This window comes from Gekko japonicus, unplaced genomic scaffold (assembly GCF_001447785.1).
Source record: "Gekko japonicus isolate JY-2015 unplaced genomic scaffold, Gekko_japonicus_V1.1 scaffold366, whole genome shotgun sequence".
NCBI classification, from domain to species: domain Eukaryota; kingdom Metazoa; phylum Chordata; class Lepidosauria; order Squamata; family Gekkonidae; genus Gekko; species Gekko japonicus.
Genome location: NW_015159721.1, coordinates 518397 through 539338, shown reverse-complemented (window position 1 = coordinate 539338; position 20942 = coordinate 518397). Strand labels below are relative to the sequence as shown.

The 20942-nt window shown below is 45.0% G+C and overlaps 1 protein-coding gene across 1 annotated transcript in view; it reads right to left on the bottom strand.

Moving 5' to 3' along the window:
- LYRM4 (LYR motif containing 4) overlaps positions 1-18598 on the bottom strand; it is a 98190-nt gene extending 79592 nt beyond the window's left edge. The window contains exons 1-2 of the mRNA XM_015421161.1: positions 18057-18598; positions 6042-6162 (exon numbers count right to left, since the gene is read on the bottom strand). Coding sequence (XP_015276647.1) covers positions 6042-6162; positions 18057-18145 — 210 coding nt within the window. The 5' untranslated portion in view covers positions 18146-18598. The remainder of the gene's footprint in view (positions 1-6041; positions 6163-18056) is intronic.
- Positions 18599-20942: the final 2344 nt, after the last annotated feature.

The following is a 20942-nucleotide window of genomic DNA, read 5'->3' as shown; positions in this document are numbered from 1 at the left end:
CATTATTGGCACAATCACGCCTAACTCGATGAACCACATTGAACCATAGGTCTCGGGGTGCGCCATGTGCGGGATTAGGCTCTGCTCGTCATTCCCGTCTTAAAGCATAGAGTGGCCAGTGGACTCCAAAATGTCCGCTGAGGCTGGTGCGGGCTCCATAAATGCTGCAGGGGTGTGCAGCTGTTTGGCGCGCTTTGGAATGCCATCCTCGCCTTGCTCTGCAGGGGTGTGCAGCTGTTTGGCGCGCTTTGGAATGCCATCCTCGCCTTGCTCTGCAGGGGTGTGCAGCTGTTTGGCGCGCTTTGGAATGCCATCCTCGCCTTGCTCTGCTGGTTGAGCGTCGGCCACCGCCACGGCCTCCATCTCCGGAGTGGAAAGAAATCCATTGTTATCCTCTCTTAATGCCATGGAAAGCGGTCTGTGAGATCCCCCTCCCATTAAGAGAGCAACCGGCCCGGCAATGCTCAACTTCCAAAGGGGGGGGGGAGAAAAGAGGATAACATATAGGAAGGAAGAAGAAAAGGATCCCCCCCTTAAGTTTCTTCAGAGAGAGGGAACAGCAAAGATGGAAGGAGAAAGTGAAAGTAAGTTAACTCAGAAAGATAGGGTTAGGCAGAGCCTATACCTAGCTGCTCTCCCTTCTGAGGCAAGAAAAGAACTGAGCCTAGGGTGACTCCCACTACAGGAAACAGGAAGTAATTGAAATTAGTCTTGCCTCCCTAAGTGATGGATGGGAATCACCCACAAGATGTCCTCCACCTCAGAGGGAGAATAGAGTCTCTGCACTCTTAACCACTACACCAAACTGGCTCTCTACAAGACACTTGATACATGCAACAAGAACTATGGCCCTTCTTCGTGTTACATACCACAGAGGACATTCACAGGCAGATACGGCTGGTCCGCTTCACACGGTTTGGACTCATGTGCTCCCTTCCTCTTTCCTTTGTGGGTGCCAAGTACCTCACTTTTGCACCAGTTCGTAGCTTGCTGTTACACTCAAACTGCCAAACTGTAGCTTCTGCTTGTCCACCAAACCATGCTTGTTGATCTCTGTTCGATGATATGCACAAGGAAGGCAAGATTCTCCTCTTGGAAAGAGATAGAATGTCTTCAGCTAAGGAGTCTCTACAACAATCTCTGGACTTCCGTGAAATTTAGGTGGGCTTCAGACAGCACTGCAGCTTAACTGTTCCTCTGGGCAGAGTAGCAATGGCCTCCAACGAAACATCTCAGTTGCAAATTACCCTGACTACAGCTCCACATTTGACATTAGCTACTGAAATCTGGCTTACACTGAGTTGGACCATCAAGCCCAGAAGATCAAACTGGTAGAAATCCTTCTGGATATCAAGCAGGAGTCTTTCTCAGCCCAATTCCCTGGGATGGCATCTTTGAGGGATCTACTTAACTACTCATTGTGTACCTTTGGTAATTGATGGCAAGTAAGGTGCGCTTACCATCAAGACGTAAATCAAACTTTTCCCCCTAAGCTCTTGAGGAAAGCACATGAAAACCATTTAGAAAGGAAAAGTGCTCTGTTCCTTCAGCCAATTTAAACTAAAAACCAATAACCTGCAAAAACACATAAACGTGCCAGCAGACATAAATACTCTTTTGTGCTTTTTAGCTTTGAAAAGCTACTTTTGTCAAAATTCAGCCAAATCCCATGAATGACATGAACAAAATGACAGTAATTTGTCACAATTTCACATTCCCCCCTTGGCTGATTCCAGTAGTTATTTATGAAGCACCGAAGCCAACGGTCACTTTGATGACTAAACCATAAATTAACATGTAAAGCGAATATAAATTTGATTTCACAGAAGCAACGAATTGCCAGGCAGCTGGGATATTATTTAATTTCCATCGATGTGCCATGGAAAAAAAGTCAGCAAAAGGAGATGTGCTACATCTTAATAAATCTCCAAACTGCAGAACACATCTAATATTTGATTTGCTCCATTGACTTGGTTTTAACACAGTGTACTGAATGCATGTCTTAAATTTTACACTGTGGAAAGCCCAGGTTTATGACAACTCGTTACTATTTGACTTATTCTGTTATTAGGAGACTGAACGGGTGCATTAAGCTGAAAAAAATGTGAATACTTCTAATAGTTCTCATTCAAAAAATGTAATTATATCCAAGAAATAAAACTGCATCTATATGGGTTTAGACATCACAAAAACTCTGTCTTTATCCCTATTAATAAATGTGCTTTAGGATTGTGAGAGCCAACTCATGGACCTGCTCATTAGCAATGTTTTCCTTTAAAAAGGAAGCATGAGTTATTTGCCAGTTTTACAAGAGCATCTCCCTTACAAGAGCATCTCTAGAACATTCCACACGCTACAGAATTGGTTGGCGCCCTGGTGTGTCAGTCAGAATCTGTCCCTATCCACTGGCTGCATTGCTTGAGTCTCGCATCCAACATTCTAAACAGTTTGCTGTTCCCCTTCTTCCCATAGCCAGTCAGAACACAGAGGTTATTTGCATATGCAGTCTCATTGGCCTCTGCCTCGGAACACAGAGGTCGTTTGCATATGCGACCTAATTGGCTTTTGCCTCTAACATTCTAAACAGTTTGCTGTTCTGAGGTAAAATGTGTCCAATCTCCAGATGAGGGCTGGAGATCACTCAGAATTACAACTGCTTTCCAGATGGCAGAGATCAGTTCCCCTGGAGAAAATGTATGACAGCCAATGTGACGTAGCAGTCAGGGCTTCAGAGCACGGGAGAGGCTGCAGGTGTGTGGGGGGTAGAAAGCTGAAGAGTGAGGGGGAAATAAAGGTAGGTTGATGATTGGCTGGGAAGGAAATAGGGTTGCCAACTCCTGGTGGAAAATTCCTGGAGATGTGAGGGATGGAGCCTGGAGAGGGTGAGGTTTCAGGAGGCGTGGGACCTCGGACAGGTACAAAGCCACAGACTCCGCTCTCCAAACCAACCAATCTCCAGGTGAGGGCTGGAGATCACTCAAAATTACAACTGTTCTTTAGGTAGTAGAGATCAGTTCCTCTGGAGAAAATGGTGGACTCAGTGCCATTATCCCCTGCTGAGGTCACCACAGCAAATTGACACAGAGTGTCCAAGGCCAGGGCACCTGCCCAGAGCCTCTTTCTAGAGGCTGTTGTATTTATTTCCAGAACGGGCCTTTTCCCTAGTGTTTTATACTATGAGGAAACGACTTTAGCATTCAAGGCTCCCTCTGCAACCAGAAAATTCATTTTCCGAGCTCATTTTCATTTATCACAGTAAACCTAGGTCTGAAAACAAAATCTACTGCATGCTACCAGCTATTATTTTCCACTCAAGAACAGATTTGACATAATTCACATGCATACATTCATTGTACTTTGATGGTGATGTTATAGGTTTTGCTAGCCATCTTGAATCTTCTGAAAAGAAACGTGGCATAAAATGCCTAAGGATATCACAGGCAATATCTAAGAGGTACCTGCGATGTCTTGTAATCATGTTTCACATAGCAATCCTACTAAAATGGATGTAGCATTTTGGGATTGGGAGAGAGTGAGCGACAATAACATAACAATTTTAAACAGATTCAGTTGGGTAGCGGTGTTGGTCTGAAGCAGTAAAACAAAGTTTGTGTCCAGCGGCACCTTTAAGACCAACAAAGTTTTATTCAAGGTGTGAGCTTTCATGTACGTGCACACTTCCTCAGACTGAGTGTGTGCATGCACACGAAAGCTCACACCTTGAATAAAACTTTGTTGGTCTTAAAGGAGCCACTGGACTCAAAAACTTTGTTCTAATCCTGAACAGAGTTGTGCCTTTCTAAGCCCACGGACTCCAGTGGATTTACAAGAGTGTAACTCTCCTTAGGGCTGCACTGCAAGCCACACTTTCTTCTGTGGAAAGGCCATGGTACAGCATCTGCTTTACATGCAGAAGGTCCCACAGCTTCAATTCCTGGCATCTCTAGTTAAAGAAGGGATGAGAAACGTCTCCTCTACGTGAGCCCATGGAGAGCAACAGCCAGGCAGAGCACTGTCCTTGACAGTCTGTGGTCTGACTCTGTATAAGACAACTTCATGCATTCTTGTGTGTTCAAAATAATGTGCATGCAGACTGGGCTTGGACAATGTGATATCCTAGCTGTGTGCATGATGGAGGGTGTATTCCAGACCACTGGACTGTCAAGGTCAGTGCTCTCACCACAAATGAGTAACAAGCATAATCAGCATGGAGATTTTTACTGAAAGCAAATAGTAAGACATAAGAACATAAGAGATGCCAATGTTGGATCAGGCCAAAGGCCCATCCAGTCCAACACTCTGTATCACACAGTGGCCAGAAATACCAGTGCCATCAGGAGGTCCACCAGTGGGGTCAGGACATTAGAAGCCCTCCCACTGTTGACCCCCCCAAGCACCAAGATGACAGAGCATCACTTGCCCCAGAGTCCCTTATCTATACCTTGTGGCTAATAGCCACTGATGGACCTCTGCTCCATATGCTTATCTAATTCCCTTTTGAAGCCGTCCATGCTTGTAACCGCCACCACTTCCTGTGGCAGTAAATTCCATGTGTTAATCACTCTTTGGGTGAAGAAGTACTTCCTTTTATCCATTCTAACCCGACCGCTCAGCAATTTCATGGAGTGCCCATGAGTTCTTGTATTGTGAGAAAGGGAGAAAAGTACCTCTTTCTCTACCTGCTCTTTCCCATGCATAATCTTATAAACCTCAATCATGTCACCCCTCAGTCGTCGTTTCTCCAAGCTAAAGAGCCCTAAGCGCCTTAACCTTTCCTCATAGGGAAAGTGTTCCAACCCTTTTATCATTCGAGTTGCCCTTTTCTACACTTTTCCCAAAGCTATAATATCCTTTTTAAGGTGTGTTGACCAGAATTGCACACAGTATTCCAAAAGAGGTCGCACCATTGATTTATACAGGGGCATTATGATATTGGCGCGCACGCACACACACACACACACACACACACACATTATATTGTTCCTGCACTATAATCCACAAAGAATGCAGGGGCCATAGCTCAGTGGCCCATCATAGGCTTTGAATAGAGAAGACCCCAACTCTAGAAGGGTATTTGCCCTAGCTAGATGTTCTGCCCTTCCATCTGCGGTTATTCAAGGCAGGGACAATAAACCCCCCTACCCTGAAAGGCTATGTTCACGCCTTTCACACGAGGTTGAATTGGTAGAGCATATGTTTTTCAGTTGCCCATTCTACAGAGAGGCTCGTCTTAAAATTATTACACCATTAGTTGATAGGATACCTGGTCACGTTAATACCAACAAAGCAAGGCTTCACTGGCTTCTATCAGATAAGAATGCAGAGATTACACATGCAGTTGCTGAGTTTTGTGCATTGATTCTTAGATTGCGGGAGTCGCATTTAAAAAAAATGTAATTTAGATTTTTACTCTGTATATTATCTCTGGGTTTTTTCCTCACTTTCTCATATTATGTTTATATTGTATGCTGGTCTTAAGACTGTAATAATAAAACAAAACAAAACTAAGCTAAAGAAGACCCCAGGCCCAGTTCTTTACATCTCCAGTTCAAAAATCTCAGGCTGCAGGCAGTAGAAAAGACCCGTATCTTCCTAAAACCTTGGAGAGCCACCATCTCTCCAAGCAGGCAATACTGAGCTAGAACAACTGGGTGAGTATACAGCAGTTTCATATGTTCACTGGGCTTCAATGAAAGGAAATATCTCTCTCTCACACACACACACACACACTTTCTTATTCTTCTTCTTCCAACTGTAAAACATTAGGCGGAGGGATGACATGCTGGTAGCACACACTTTGGCAAGAAATAACATTTGGTTCTCTTACAAGGGAATAACATTTGGTTCTCTTACACCCTGTTAGAGTGCAATCCTAAGAAGAGTTACACCCTTTAAGACCACTGATCTTAACAGACTTAGAAGAATGTAACTCTGTTTAGGATTGCACTGTAACATGTTGTGGCATGAATGTCTGCACTTTGTAAGAGTCACTTTAGCATTTCTGCAATGCTCTGCTAAACTGGGATGGAGACCAGGCTTACCTGTCGGTGTATCATTTCCAGATTTGTTTTTGCATTGTTCACTAGGGTTTCAATTTCTGCTGAATTCTTCAGGTTTTTGTTTTCTCTGAAGGCATCTCTTATCCTTCGGATGGCATATGTCCTAGATAAACAAGGGAGCATCCACAAGGTTGTCAAAACTTTGATAAACAAATTGTAAAACAGTCATAACAATGCAGAGGGAAAAAGTTTTAAGTAACTTGCTGAAACAATGGTAACAACACTTAGTAATTTCACGTCCCATATGTATCATCTCTGTCAGTGTTGCAAATGCTTCACATACATTAACCCTACTAATCCCTGCTAGCTAAATCAGTAATGTTATCCCTGTTTTGCAGAGCGAGAACCTCCACATTCAGAGGCAATAAACCTTTGAATCCCACTGCTAGAAGGTAACATCAGGAGAAGTAGCATTGGCTACTGTGCCCTGTTGTTGGCCTTCCAGAGTAACTATAGCCACTGTGTGAGACAGGAAGTCAGACTACTGGTCTGATCCAGCGGGGCTCTTCTTCTCTTCTCAAAGGATGGCTTGCTTAAGGTCACCTGATGAGTTTATGTTAGAGGTGAGATTTGAACCAGGGACCTCCAGAATCAGAATTCTTTTCCTTTATCTTATAGCAATGTGTGGCCCCCATCTGCAGATATCTAGATCTATGGATTGGGGACACACCAACCCTAAACAGATTTTCCTGCAAACTTGGGGGACTCCACAAGTGTTTCTTCTGCTCCCCCTCACTCCTGTGCCAAAGGAGTTATTGTTCTGGGTTCTACACCTGATTTAAAGGAATGCTTCAGTCTGGGCAGTGGCCCGCACTAACAATTGTAAGGGACTTGCTGGCAAAACTCATATACAAGTTTCAAAGAAATACTGAGAATCTGGAGGAAGTGAAAACAGTAATACAGTTTATAGAGGGGAACAACAGAAGTAGATGGCCTGGAGAATTATCAAATTCAAGCAATCAAAAGATAATCAAGCATTCGGCAATACGACCCAACAGCAGAATGCCCATGTTGAGCAACAAACATCCCAAGAACACGTGTACTGTGCACTCAAGGGGAAAGGGGAAGGTGATAGGTTCCAGAAGTAAGAACACAAGAGCACCTGTGCTGGCTCAGACTAATGGCACACCCTGTCCAGTATCCAAGAGCAACCAAACAGTTGCCCTTGGAAGGCCTACAAAGAGAGCATGGAGATCAACCCTCTTGTTGTTGCCCCCCAGAGCACTGGTATTCAGGTCCCCCCCCAAATATGTGAGCAGCATTCAGTCATCATGGCAAATAGCCACTGATAGACCTGCTCTCCATGCATTTATCTCAACTCCTTTTACAATCAACTGAACTAGTGGCTCTCACTACATCTTGTGGCAGTGATTTTTGCAAGCTAACTAATCTTGATTTTGTGTGTGTGTGTGTGTATGCATGCAAGTATGTGTGTTTGTGGGCTTTCCTGGAAGTAATGGTGACTTCTGGCAACCCCTACTGGAGGCTTGGACATGTTCTGAGAGAGGTGGTTTGATTAGCCTGCTTCTGTGTCCCACCTCTGGTATTCCTTGGAGGTCACCCTTCCAAGTACTTGTCAGAGTCGGCCCTGCTTAGCTTCCGAGATCTGATGAGATTGGATTGCCTGGACTATCCAGGTCAGGGCACAAGCTAACTAATCTTGAGTGAAAAAGTACTTTTTTTCATCTATCCTGCAAATTCTTGTATTATGGGAGAAGGAAAAACAGTTCTCTCTATCCACTTTCTATCTATACATGTCTCTTCTCAGTCATCTTTTCTATAAAGCCACAAACTCCTTAGTCTAGGGGAGGTGCGTCAACCCCTTGATCATGTTAGATGATGTTTCTACACTTTCCCCACATGAATGTTTCATTGTAGCCTCCTGTATCTTGGTCCTTCTCTGAGGAAGACCTCAGAAACGAACATATTACCTGGAAACTTTGTTAGAATACAGATATTAGACGTTCTTTGAATTTTGGACTTCATAAAACACAGATATTGAATACTGGACTTTATATCTGTATTAAAATTAAAATTGATATTTTTGTAAAAGATATAGATGACTGCAAAAGTGCTTTGATTATTGTTGTTGTGGTTTATATAAAGACATATATTAGCATATTGCACAGCCTTTTTGTTCTCTTGTCCCTCTACACCTTTTCCAACATTTCGTTATCCCTTTTGGGATTTCACAGCCAGAACTGTGCAAAATATTCCAAATGCTACTACACAAGAAACACATACAAGGAAATTACAATATTGCTTGCTTTGTTTTTAGCCCTTTTCCTAATTTAATCCCTGATTTAGGATTTGCTTTTTCCCACTGCTGATACAATGAAACATACTGACATTTTAAATTAGCCATCCACCTCAGTGCCAAGATCTCTTTCCTGGTCAGTCACTGCCAGGTCAGACCTTGCCTGTATATATTTTTTAAATTAGGAATTTTGCAGCATTCTTACTCACCCAGTTTGGAGAGATCCTTTTGGAGCTCTTCATAGTACAATCTGGCCCTCATCATCCTGAATAATTTGGCGTCATCTGCAAAACTGGTCCCTCCACTGTTCATCCACGATTCCAGATCACTTACCAAAATTAAACAGCATTGATCCCAATACTGATCCCTGTGGAACTCTACTGCTCACTTCCCACCACTGTGAAAGCTATCTATTTATTCCTACTCTTTGCTTCTCAACGTGTGAAATTTACTCAGGAACCTTTGGTGAAGAACTCTGTCAAAAGCTTTTTGGAAGTCGAGGTGGGGTCTACGGCACAGCAATGGCGGACGCCTTTCCCAGCTCTCTAGGAAGGCACACTGCACAGCAGCGGGGGGGAGAGGTGCTGCTGGATCGGCCCCCCCACGGGAGTTCAGGGGGAACTCCCAGGCCACAGGGCTTTTGAGGATGAGCCTCTTTTCCTGCTAATTGCGGGGAGATGGAGGCTCCCCTCCGCCCTGACGGTCCCTCTCGCTGACTGCGTCCTCTTAGTGAGGCCACAAGCTGTGTCAATCCAGTCAAGTGCAGGAGAGCTAGCAGAGGAGTGATTAAGAGCGTGGTCAAGATAAAGACCAACAATGAACTGTGAGTTAAGGAGCGAATTGTGAGTTAAAATGAGCGATTTGTCTTCAGAAGAGAAAATCCCCCCCCAAAAGAAAAAACTTTCTGAGCGATTGGAACCGTGCTGAGAGAGGGACACCTCTCAGATGCATTTACATAAATGGAGGAAGGGGGGAGAGGAGAAACAATTGTAAACGGATACTTGAAGTGAACCCCCCCCCCTGAGAAAAAGCACAAGAGAAACAGGAAAGATTTACAAGGACTTAACTCCTTCCTTGCAAGTGTTCTTAGAAAGTGTCATCTTAAATCCTGCTGAGAAAAAAGAGCTTGAGTTTCCCTTCACAATCAAGAAATCTTTGAGATGCCACTGTGCCCCGAGGGCGAGACCAGAGAGGAAGAGGCTTAAGACTGGCGGTTTTATCCCTTTGGACGGAGGAAGACTGAGCTGCAGAATTTGGAGTGAACGTCTAAGAAGCTATTAAGATTTTAGAGTGCTTTAGTATAGATGTAAAGGCTATACTCTGGACTCTGGAAATTGCCTTTATGAAGCGAGCTGGAGGAGATGCTTGGGAAATCTTCTCATAACAAGTAACATACTAACATATAAGCTTAGAAAGTCAGGTTCTCACAAAGTATATTGTTTACTAACGGTAGTTTAACAGGGAATGATCTCCTAACCTTGGGTTTTTAGTTTAGTGTGGGTTGCCTTTCCTTTCTCCCTAATTGTAGTTCCCCTATCCATATTTTTCTTGGTAGTTTTTGTAGTATTAAAAAAAAAATCAATCCCCCTCCAGGGGCTTGTATAAAAAAAGCTTTTTGGAAGTCTAAATACGTATACCACATCGCTCTAGCCAAGTGTTAACCCTTTTATAGAATTATTAAAAAACACGAGACAGGATGTTTTACATAGTTGTGTGGAATTTCCCAGAAAAATTTATTAAACTGGAGAATTTTTTCAGAAAATTATCTGATACCTAAAGCAGAGCATGATCTGATTCAGCATGTTCATTTTGATGTATAACTAGGAAACACAATTGAAAAAGTATTCCAGTGCTAGTTTTATATCCCATCAACAACAAATACTTGAACTATAATATTTGATTGGGGGGGGAAACAAGCATGGTTTGAATTTTCTATTAAAAATTCAAAAATTTATGTGAAAACAGGCAGGGAACCCACAAGGACTTGACAGAGGTCACTTCATTTCCCCATATCGCCCTTCTCTACACTATTTCCTCTCTTTCTTCTCCTGGCAACCCCTTTGCCCACTTCCTTTTGTCATTCCTACACACTAACTAACCTTTTATCTTCTCTCGCAGTCTTCAGCTTTATTTATTTACTCCATGTATACCTCACCTTTCTCCCCAATGGAGACTCAAAGCAGCTTATACCATCTTCCTCTCCTCCATTTTGTCCTCTTGACAACCCTGCGAGGTAGATTAGGTGATTGGTGCAAGGCTACCACCCAGCACTCTTCCATGGCAAAATGGGAATTTGAACCTGGTTCTCCCAGATCCTAGTCTGACTCTGTAACAACTACACCACGCTGGCTCTCAACCTCCCCTATTTTCCTCACCTTGGCAACTTCTCCCTGGAGAAAGTCTGGCAAAGGTGCAAATGCCATGTGGTAACAAGTTGCTCAGGTGAGTTATGTGGTGGCCTAGGCCCAGTGGAAGCCTCCACACAGGCATCAAGTAGTAGTCCCTACTGCACCTAGGTGAGTTGCACAAACTGCATGGTAGTTAGTTGCCCAATGTTTGCTGCTGGGCCTGGTCCCAATGAGGCCTCCCTCCGCGGCAGGAGAGAGGGGAGCAGGGGTGGACTGGGGGGCCAGAATAGCCTTGGAAAGGCTTTAACTGACAGAAACCAAAGTGTGAAGGCTGGCAATATTGCCGTGGTTGCCTAGAAATCCCCACAATGGCTACTTCAGAGGGCATTTGATCCTTAAAGGCCCAGACACTGCTTCTATTATTTTAGGGGGCTTGCTCAGGAGACAACAAACCAGCGTGGGTAGTGGTTAGAGTGTCATACTAGGATCTGAGAAACCCAAGTTCAAATCTCCACTCTGTCATGGAAGCTTGCTGGGTGACTTTGGGCCAGTTACAGTCTCTCAGCCTAACCTATCTCACAAGATAAAGGGGAGGAAAGGGGAGGAAAGGAGAATGACATAAGTCACTTTGTGCCCCCGCTGGGGAGAATGGTAGGGCATAAAATAAGTTAATTAATTATTTCCCCTCCTTTTTAGATTTCAGGATTTTCTGCAAACCTGGGTCTTTTTCAGGTTTGCACAAAGATCTGTCTTAGCTGTTCATGGTTCCAGTTTCTGGATTTATGTATTGACAGAGAGGGCCATGTTGAGAATTATATATATTATTTTTTTGGGAACACTACTTGTAAAAAATGCAAAGACAATTTGACATCTACTTCCCTTAGGTTAAATGTAAGAAAACCCCCCCAATGGCGCAGGAAATTCTTGACACAGTAATTTTAGCACACCCAAAGAAGTGTGCATGATACGCTGCGGACCTGGTTGTCTATTCATCTATGTCAGCAGAATTTATCTCTCTTCCACAGAGGTCACTGGAGCACCACAGTTTCACTGTCACTGTCAATACTATTACTTAGGTTACTTGTTAGTTCCATATCAGATTAGCGATTCCAAAATCCCTTACATTGTGTGAGAAGAGAACTAGAACTATAAATAAGAATTTTATCTTTGGTTTTGATTTGACTACCATATCTAATCAGGTGAATTCATAACTTAAATTTTTTAAATTATGATTATTATAGGTATTTACAATTTTATCTCCTAAACAATACATGCACAGTCTCATACATGATTCTTAGGGATAATAACCTGGAAAACGTTAATTACAATTTTGAAGCTGCCAAGCTTGCCTTTGTATGGACAACGGCCTCCATTCATTATTAGTTGTGTGAAACAATCTTTAGAAATGGAAACTTTTCTGAAGAAAAATACACTCCCATCTCCGTCTTCACAGGAGCCATGCTGATTCTTCCTTAGTAGGCTTATTCCTCTATATGATTTACTAATTCTGTTTTAACAATTTTCCACTGATTTACCTAGAATGGTTATTAGGCCACATGGCCTGTAATTTCCCGTATCTTCTTTTGCCCGCCCCACATATGCTCCACAGCATGTTACCCAGGTACAGGGTAAGGCTTGCTTCTCTCTGAAATGGCTGTTTTCGTCAGTAACCATGGTGAGATCCGCTGCAATCCTGCTCTTTTCTGCTAGCTCCGAGTCCTTTTATGTGATAAATGAAGGTCATCAACTTGTTTATTTGGCCTACTAATATTAGCAGAAAGATGCTGGTCCGATATCAGAATGGAGGGGGGGAGAGACAGGCAAACCAAAATGGAGGCTTCACTGCATTACATTTGGAAAAGAAGATGCAACAATTACTCCAGTCTTGCTCCACGAGTATTAGATAACAATACATCCAACACTCAAAATAAAAGCAGTATCCAAGCAAAAAATATTATATAAGCAGCAATGGAATGAAAACTGAACCTCAAAAAAACAAAAACACCCCCCCTCCGAATTAAAAAAAACACACTTGCCACCTCCATACACAATTATATAGAAGTCATCTTTTATCACTATAAAAGGAGACAAAGCACATTTCATGTTCCAAAGATTCTTATTTGACTACAAATACAATGAATAAATTCAGCAGAAGTTACAGATGAGGAGTTTGAAGGCAGAGGCGTAGGTCAAATTCTGTACATTAGAAACAAAATCTGCGGTCAGTAGGACAGTGACTATAAATGCTGAAGGGAGGGAGTAAACAACTCTACTGCGAACACAGTGCCTGCACATGGGAGAATTCCCACAAATTCAACAGAGCCCTGTTTCCCTTTTATAGGCATATGATATGTACAGGCAGTATAATGGGCCATGGGGTGAAAAAACATTCTATGCACTTTCCCCATATTTTTTGTCTAGCCTTCCCATTCCACTCTGTGTGTGTTACCGTAAGTTGGAGCATGAGTGACTTGCAGCAAGGTCAAAGGGAAGGCTGGAAGGGGATACGGGTGCACTCACAGACGACTGATGGCCTGTTGCACAGTGTACAAGTGCCCACAGATGGTAAGATAAGGAAAAATAAGACTCTGAGTGTCCTCCACAAACGGGTGCTAAGCACCCAGCAGACTAGATCAAGCCCTTGGCAATTAAGTGCAGCTTCAGAAAATCATTTTCTAATATCTGTCATTGCTGTACTTTATCTCTCTGAGAAGTCCTTATACCCTATCTCTGACTCTAGGCTGTAGCTCTTGTTTTTCCATTTGCACTTAAACTGTTTTCGCTTCCATTTTGGACTTCACTTTACCACCACCTGCTGCACCCAGGCACCAAAACTAGCACACAAAAACAAAAGCAATTCAAACACGGAAAGCAGCAAGAACAGCCCTTCCGGGATGGGATAAGAACGCTTTTATTAAATTTAACAAACTCCAGCTCAGAAGAGGCCTGCAACTGTTCTTTTAGCTACATGGTTCACACAAGGGAGCAGTGGCGCAGGCAGTAAGAACGCCTGCTATAACATCAACAAACAGCCACTATGGCTGTTCGAGACCCACCGCGGCCGGGGTGAGCTCCCGGCCCTAGTCCCAGCTCCCACCCACCCAGCGGTTCGAAAGTATTAACATCCAGCAAGTAGATAAATGGGTACCTGCCCTAGGTGGCAGGGGGCACCCTTCTCCGGTGGGGTGTGCAGCGGAGGCATCGGCGGTGGCGGCAACGGAGTGGCGACGGCGGAGCAGAACGGAGTGGCTGAGGAGTGCCCTGTGAGCGCAGCGTTGAGTGGCAGAATCCGGCAGAGGCGGAGGCGCGGTGGCGTGTCGGCGCAGCGCGACGGAGCCGAAGGGACGATGTTTGGAGCTGTGGCGGTCGCGTGCACCATGCACCGTATGAGCCAGCCGGAGGAAGCCACTGAACTGGAAGAGATCTGCCCCAGGACACTGGAGGTGGAACGCCGACATCCGAGGCCGCCGGAAGGAGCTAGACAACAAGCCCTGCTGCCGGGTGCAGGTAGGAATTCACCCCCTCTATAATTGTGGCCCTAGTTAGGAACCAAATTGTGTGTAAACCGCTCAGAGACCCTTCGGGGTTCGAGTAGTATATGAATTGAAGGATAAAATAAAAATAAATACATTGACAATAATGGTGTTATTCGTGCCTCTGACTGAATCATCAGTTACGAACAAACCATAACAGTAAACCAAATATTCCCGTTTTCAGATCAGATCCAAGTGTGTGCATAGCGCAGTGAAATGGCTTCCTAAATGTGCTGTGCCAGAAAGCTCCTCACTAACAAAAACATACCGCCCCACTACAGCTAAAATGCATAGGCATGTTGAAATTCAGAAGCAATCCAAAGGCAGTGAAGCTGCAAAAACAATGGGGGTGCCAAGTAGCACAAAATTCATTTATTGCTACATTACAGTCTTTGTCTTCTCCTAACATGTGAACTCTGAACAAGCGGACTCAGCTACTCACAATGGTATTTAAGCTACAACTTAATATTGAGATCCAGGGTGGTGACACTTGTGTCCAAAGTGGTTGGGTGATTATGCAGCATCTGCCAGGACATTTAAATGATCAAACAGTCATTAATATTCTGGAGTTTCTGCTTTTTGGCTACATGATGCAGAATGCAACTGACTGAAACTTTATGGTACCAATTGCACGAAAACTGCTCCCAAGGTACAGGATTCCCAGTACATAAAGACTGCCAAGCTACACATCTGAACAACTGTGCTGTACCTCAAAATTTCCTGATGGAGGAAGAAGAAGAAGAGACTGGATATGTACCCTGAAGGAGTCTCAGAGTGGCTTACAATCTCCTTTCCCTTCCCTTCCCCATGACAGACACCCTGTGAGGTAGGTGGGGCTGAGAGAGCTCTTTCGAGAACTGCTCTTTCCAGAACAGCTCTGAGAGAACTGCGACTGACCCAAGGTCACGCCAGCAGCTACATGTGGAGGAGTGGGGAATCAAACCTGGTTCTCTCAGATTAGAGTTCACACTCCTAACCACTACACCAAACTGAAGAGGCAAAGCTCCTAGAACTTCTCCAGCCTGCTTGTCCATCCCATAATCAATCCCCTCCCTTGCCTACTTTATTTATGTATTAGAAGGAGGTCAGGGTGGTTTATCTCAGCCTCTCCTCTTCCGAACAAACAGATCCCAGGAGCACCTACTCAACGCATAAATGTGTGGATAGACAGACAGTAGGACTGGGGAAGAAGCCTTCACAGCCTTTCACTGAGGTATTTAAATGAACAACCTAGCAAACTTTGCACTAAGAACTGAGCCACACTCACTATGTATGTAGCAGATACAAGAGAGAAAAGTGGGTTTTGAAGCAGTCTGAAAGATGTGCACTATGGTGATAAGATTTTGTTTTGTATACATGACAGGGAAGGCTTCAACTGGGCAGGATTTCAGGCAACATGTGCAAGTTTTTAAACACAGTCATCCGCTCTTATAATGTGTGTCAGCAGAGCAGAATGTCTAGGACAGTGGCCTTCAACCGACGGGTCAGGGCCCGCAGGTCGGTCACCAAGCCTCATCTGCTGGGCTGCAAGTAATGTTCCCTCTAAGCTGAGTTATTGTGAGCTAGCTCGCAGTTCTTTAGCATCCGGCTCACACATTTCTGTCTTAGCTCAGGAAGGATGGCTCCAGAGCAAACTAATTTATGCAGCAGCCAAATCGCTCGCTCACAGGCTTAATGCTAGTAGCTCACAAAGTAGAATTTTTGCTCACAAGACCACAGCTTAGAGGGAACATTGGTTGCAAGTCCTATAAAACGGACATTTTATTTATTTTTTGTTGATTTTTGGAAGGACCTGCTGCTAGAGTGCATGCCTAGAGAACAAGGCTGGCCACCATCTCTCTTGCACATCTCTTTCTGGGCAAGGGAAGAGCAACAGAGAGGTGAGGCGAGGTCATTCAGTGAGGGAGAGGATTCCTCTGTGGCCCCAAGCCTTGGCTTGCTCCTCACTGAAGTACAATACCTGATGCCTGGCTTGTGTTTCCTGTCCCCAGCATTCCTTTCCTGCTGTACTTACACTGGAGAGGTCATAACTCTAGCTCCCACTCTTCCTGTTGTACTGTTTTGATGTCATATGCTTGTAGCTCAGTGGGACTGATGCTGCCACCTAGGTGTTAAAGATAGGTCCCAGGTCTGGAAATATTGAAGATCACTGGTCTAGGAGACAGAGGTCGAATCTGTATTTGCATTTTTAAATTAGTGTCATGCTGCTGTGACCCTGTCTTTCTCTATGCTTGTTTGAATGTTGTTTGGAGAAGATTCTTTTAAAGCAGTGCACAGGTGCAATGACAGTGGAGCCGTCCTGGATGTGCAAAAGTATGCTACCACTCTTGAGGTGTGAAAACGACACCAAATGTAGACAGCTTTTTTGAAGATGGAGTCAAAAGGCTGGGACGCCGTGGGAAAGGCAGATTCAGCCTGAGTTGGGTACTAGAGAGTTGCTGATATTAACCCTTTAGCTTCAAACTCACCAGATGGCCATTTCTTCTTAGGTAAAGGTAAAGGTTCCCTTGCTCGAAAGCCAGTCGAATCCGACTCTAGGGTTGCGGTGCTCATCTCCGTTTCAAAGCCGAAGAGCCAGCACTGTCCGAAGACGTTTCCGTGGTCATGTGGCCAGCATGACTAAACACCGAGGCGCACGGAACGCTGTTACCTTCCCACCGAAGTGGTACCTATTTATCTACTTGCAATTTCTTGCTTTCGAACTGCTAGGTTGGCAGGAGCTGGAACTAGAGACAGGAGCTCACCCTGTCTTGCGGCACCCGGGTCTTCAACTGCTGAACTACTGACCTTCCACAGCCTGCAGTTCAGCGTCTTAACCACTTGAGCCACCGCAGCATTTCTTCTTAGCGCTTGCTATATTTATCCTGTCATTCACAATTCTGACCCACCCTGTCGTGCTGTTGTAAGGATTAGTTTGGTAATATATGTAATATCTGTTTTGAATAGCTTAGAACAAATGAAGAAGAAATGTCATTATTATGTATGACATGATCCAATCTTGTGTTCTTCCCTGAAAGTAAGTCTCACCCCAAAACAGGATAACTTCTAAATAAACATGCATAAGATTGAGCTACCAACCCCCCCCAAAAAAAAATTAGAAGGAAAAGTTGAGAGAGAAAAAAGATCTTATTTATTTATTTATTGTCTTTACTGTTTTTGCAACCAGAGTCATAAACAGCAAACCCTCATCCCACAATAAACCTTGTTCCACAGGAAAACATGGAAGGATTTAAAGGTTGCTACTGCAAAAGTTGTCATGTGATTTGAAAAAAAAAATCAATTCCATTAGCTTTTTCCCCTTAAGAAACTTTCAGACTGGAGCTAAACTCCTTGCTTGTAGGTTTCAAATTACGGACTTAGTCTCAAAGGAATTTGGAAACACCCACCCTTCAAGTTCTCCTTTTCCAGCATACCTACCAGGGCAGCAAAAATGTACTAAGAGGCAAGAATTAGCATTCTTTGTTTTTGGGTCAGACAGAAGACCCAACATCAAGGATTTTAATTTCACCCTTTCCCACAGGTTCAAGGCAAGTTAGAGCTCTATTATCATTAAAGAAATAAAAACCTTATCCCCTAATTTGGGAGCATCTTTTTAAAAGGAAAAACACCACCACCAAAAACCCTATGCTAAATGCGTACAGACCATGACACTTAAACCACCACTACCACAACAACAACAACAGCCCGCCCGCACCATCGGGTTTAGCCACTGCACTCCGCAAGCTATCCTTATTACGGTTTCTCCAGAAGGCTGCGATCCCCTCCACACTTCGATGCACGTGTCAACTGCGTTGCACCCTCCTCCTTCCGAGCAAGCGCGGCCAGGGCTTTCTGCAAGGCGATCCCGAAACTTCCCTACCTGAATCCGTAGGAGGTGAACTTCTCGCTCTCCCTTAGCAGGGCCCGGTAGAGCCCCAACACCTGAGCCCGTGTGGACGCCGCTGCCATATTGCCGACGCGCGCTCGGACCTTCCCGGCAAGTCGCCCCCTTCCTTTGCTTTGCAGCCCGATGCCGGAAGCGGCGGGGGAGGCCGCGGAGCTCTGAGGCGGCCCGCGAGGTTTCGCTCCGGCGCCGGGAAGCCGCGAGAGGCGTTGTTTGGAGGCTCGGCCTGGTCTGGGTTTCCCGTCCGAGCGCGTCAGGCGGGCAACTTGGACGCCCGGCCGGCTGAGGAGCGGAGAGGGGGGGAAGGTGAGCCGTCGTCGTCGGCGGGAGCAGCAGCAGCAGCAACGGCGGAGCTCGGGGGCGGTGTGGGCTGAGGCGGGAGGACGCCGCCAGTAGGCCCTGCCGGGGGAGGGGAAGGAGGGGGCTCCCTCCGCCTCGAGTAGGCCGCACCCTGCCCCGCGCTTTCTTTTTGCGGGCCCGAATCCTTCAGGAGCCTGCAGGCTGCAAAGCGGTTTGGAGAAAGGCGGTACAATAACAACGCAGCGCGTGCGCTTTCTTCCGTGGCCGCTAGGGTGTCCCCCCCCCCCGCGTCTCGTGTGATCTGGGGGAAGCAAAGCGGGGCCGGCCCCGGTCAGTCTTTGGGCGTCAGGCCTCCAAGAAATGCCGGGGTCGCTACAGAGAGGCAGGCGGGCGGGCAATGGCAGACCACCTCTGAACGTCTCTGGCCTTGAAAAATGGACGGGAGGTATCACAAGCTGACTGCTCCCTGAGGGCCAAAAGAAAAATTAGGGTTGCCAGGTTCCTTCTGGCCACCAGCTGGGGAGAGGGGCAGTGTAGGGTTTCCAGATCCAGGTTGGGAAACTCTTGGGAGATTTGAGGCTGGGGGGACAGGGACCTCAGTGCCATAGAGTCCACCTTCAAAGCATCCATTTGCTGCAGGGGAAACTGATTTCTGTAGTCTGGGGATGAGCTGCAGTTCTGGGGGTCTCCCCAGGTCCCACCCGGAGGCTGCCATCCCTATCTTATAGTGTGGTGTGTTGGATTAGGGTCTTGGAGAGCCAGGTACAGATCCCTATAAAATTGCCAGGTGACAGTGGACCAGTCACTCACTTGTAGCTTACCGTGCCTCGCAGGGTTGATGTGAGGATAAAGTGGAGGAGTGGAGAGAGCTCCTTGGAGGAAGCATGGGGTAAAGAGGAACTAAATAAATAGCCCATGCAATGTACACAAGCAGCCATGCATACAATAGCAGTGGGGTTATGTCTGCTAGTGAGTCGGTGTGAGGTGGTGGTTGGCGTGTCGGACTAGGATTTGGGAGACACAGGTTTGAACCTGCACTTTGCTGTGGATATATGCTAGGTGACCTGGGCCAGTCGCTCAGCCTAATTGAGCTCAGAGGATTGTTGTGAGGGAGGTTGAAACCATGTTGTAATCAGTGCTCCTTCTAAGCTGTGGAGTCTTGTGAGCAAAAATTCAACTTTGTGAGCTACTGGCATTGAAGTTGTGGGCCAGCAATTTGGCTACTGCATGAATGAGTTTGCTCTGGAGCCATCCTTCCTGAGCTAAGACAAAAATGTGTGAGCCAGAGGCTAAAAAGCTGTGAACTAGCTCACACTAACTCAGCTTAGAGGGAACACTGGTTGTAAGCTGCTTTGAGACCCCATTGGGAAGAAAAGCAGCCTGTAAATATCCGGATAACGAATAGGATCTGTGTGTGAGAGAGCTGTATGTGTTGTACTGTTTGATTGCATATGAGCTCCTCCCTGCCACTATTCAGTGAAATGAACCTTGCTCACGTCTCCACTTGCAAAGCCAGTATGCAGTTGCTGTTCACAAATCATGACTGCATCCAATTGGATTACCCTGTGTGAATTATCTTTGTGAATACTTTAGTGCAGGGGTGTCAAACATGCGGCCTGGAGGCCAGATCAGGCCCCCGGAGGGCTTCTCTCAGGCCTGCAGTGGAACTGGCTGCCTTCTATTGCTTCTTCCAGTTTTGCTGCTGCTGCGTCATTGTAGGTTTGCAGTTTACAGATACGCACCTGAACAGCATACTCAGGATTACAACAGCACAGACATTTTGATGTAATAATTCAGAGCAAGAGGTGTCAGTTATCAGACACTGTTAAATAAAAAAAATACTGCAAGAGTGCTAATGTTTTAAGGATGTTTTTATTTTAAGTTAAAAAAACCCTTTGTGTTTGTTTCCTTTATAAAGTTTATATCTCTGCTACCTGGAATTACATTTTATGACCCACATAGCCCGGCCCAACAAGGTCTCATTTATGTCAGTTCGACACCCCTGCTCTAGTGGCTGTAGTGTATGTAGAAACTGTAGTATGTAGTGTATGTAGCAATTCAAATGTACATAGCAACTCAAAGATGCAGCCTATGTTTGTGTTTGTTTATATGCCAGCCTTTATTTATATGCTAGCCACACTCTCTCTGGCAAGCCTCAGAGAAGATACTCTCCATTCCAATGCTACTACTCTGCACTTAGATTGAGACCTAATCCTACCATGACGATTGTGCTGAGAGATAATTTTAAAATGTATCCACACACCATGGAATATTGTGCTATTGTTGTGCTGTAGCAGTGTTTCACCTCCTGGATTTCTTTCCAGATTGAAATTTTGTTCCCACTTCCTATTGAAATTTTTTAATCAGTATTTGAAAGAACCACCATTCCCATTTCTACTGTATTGGTCAGGGCTTCTTTTTTAAAAAAATGCAGGAACTGAAACAATTCACTATCTAATTATTTCCATTTTTTATTTAAATAGTTTGCAGTAAATATAATGCATGTTTAAACTCTTAGATGTCATCAGTGTCGAACATAGAGACACTAGATTGCGCCTCATG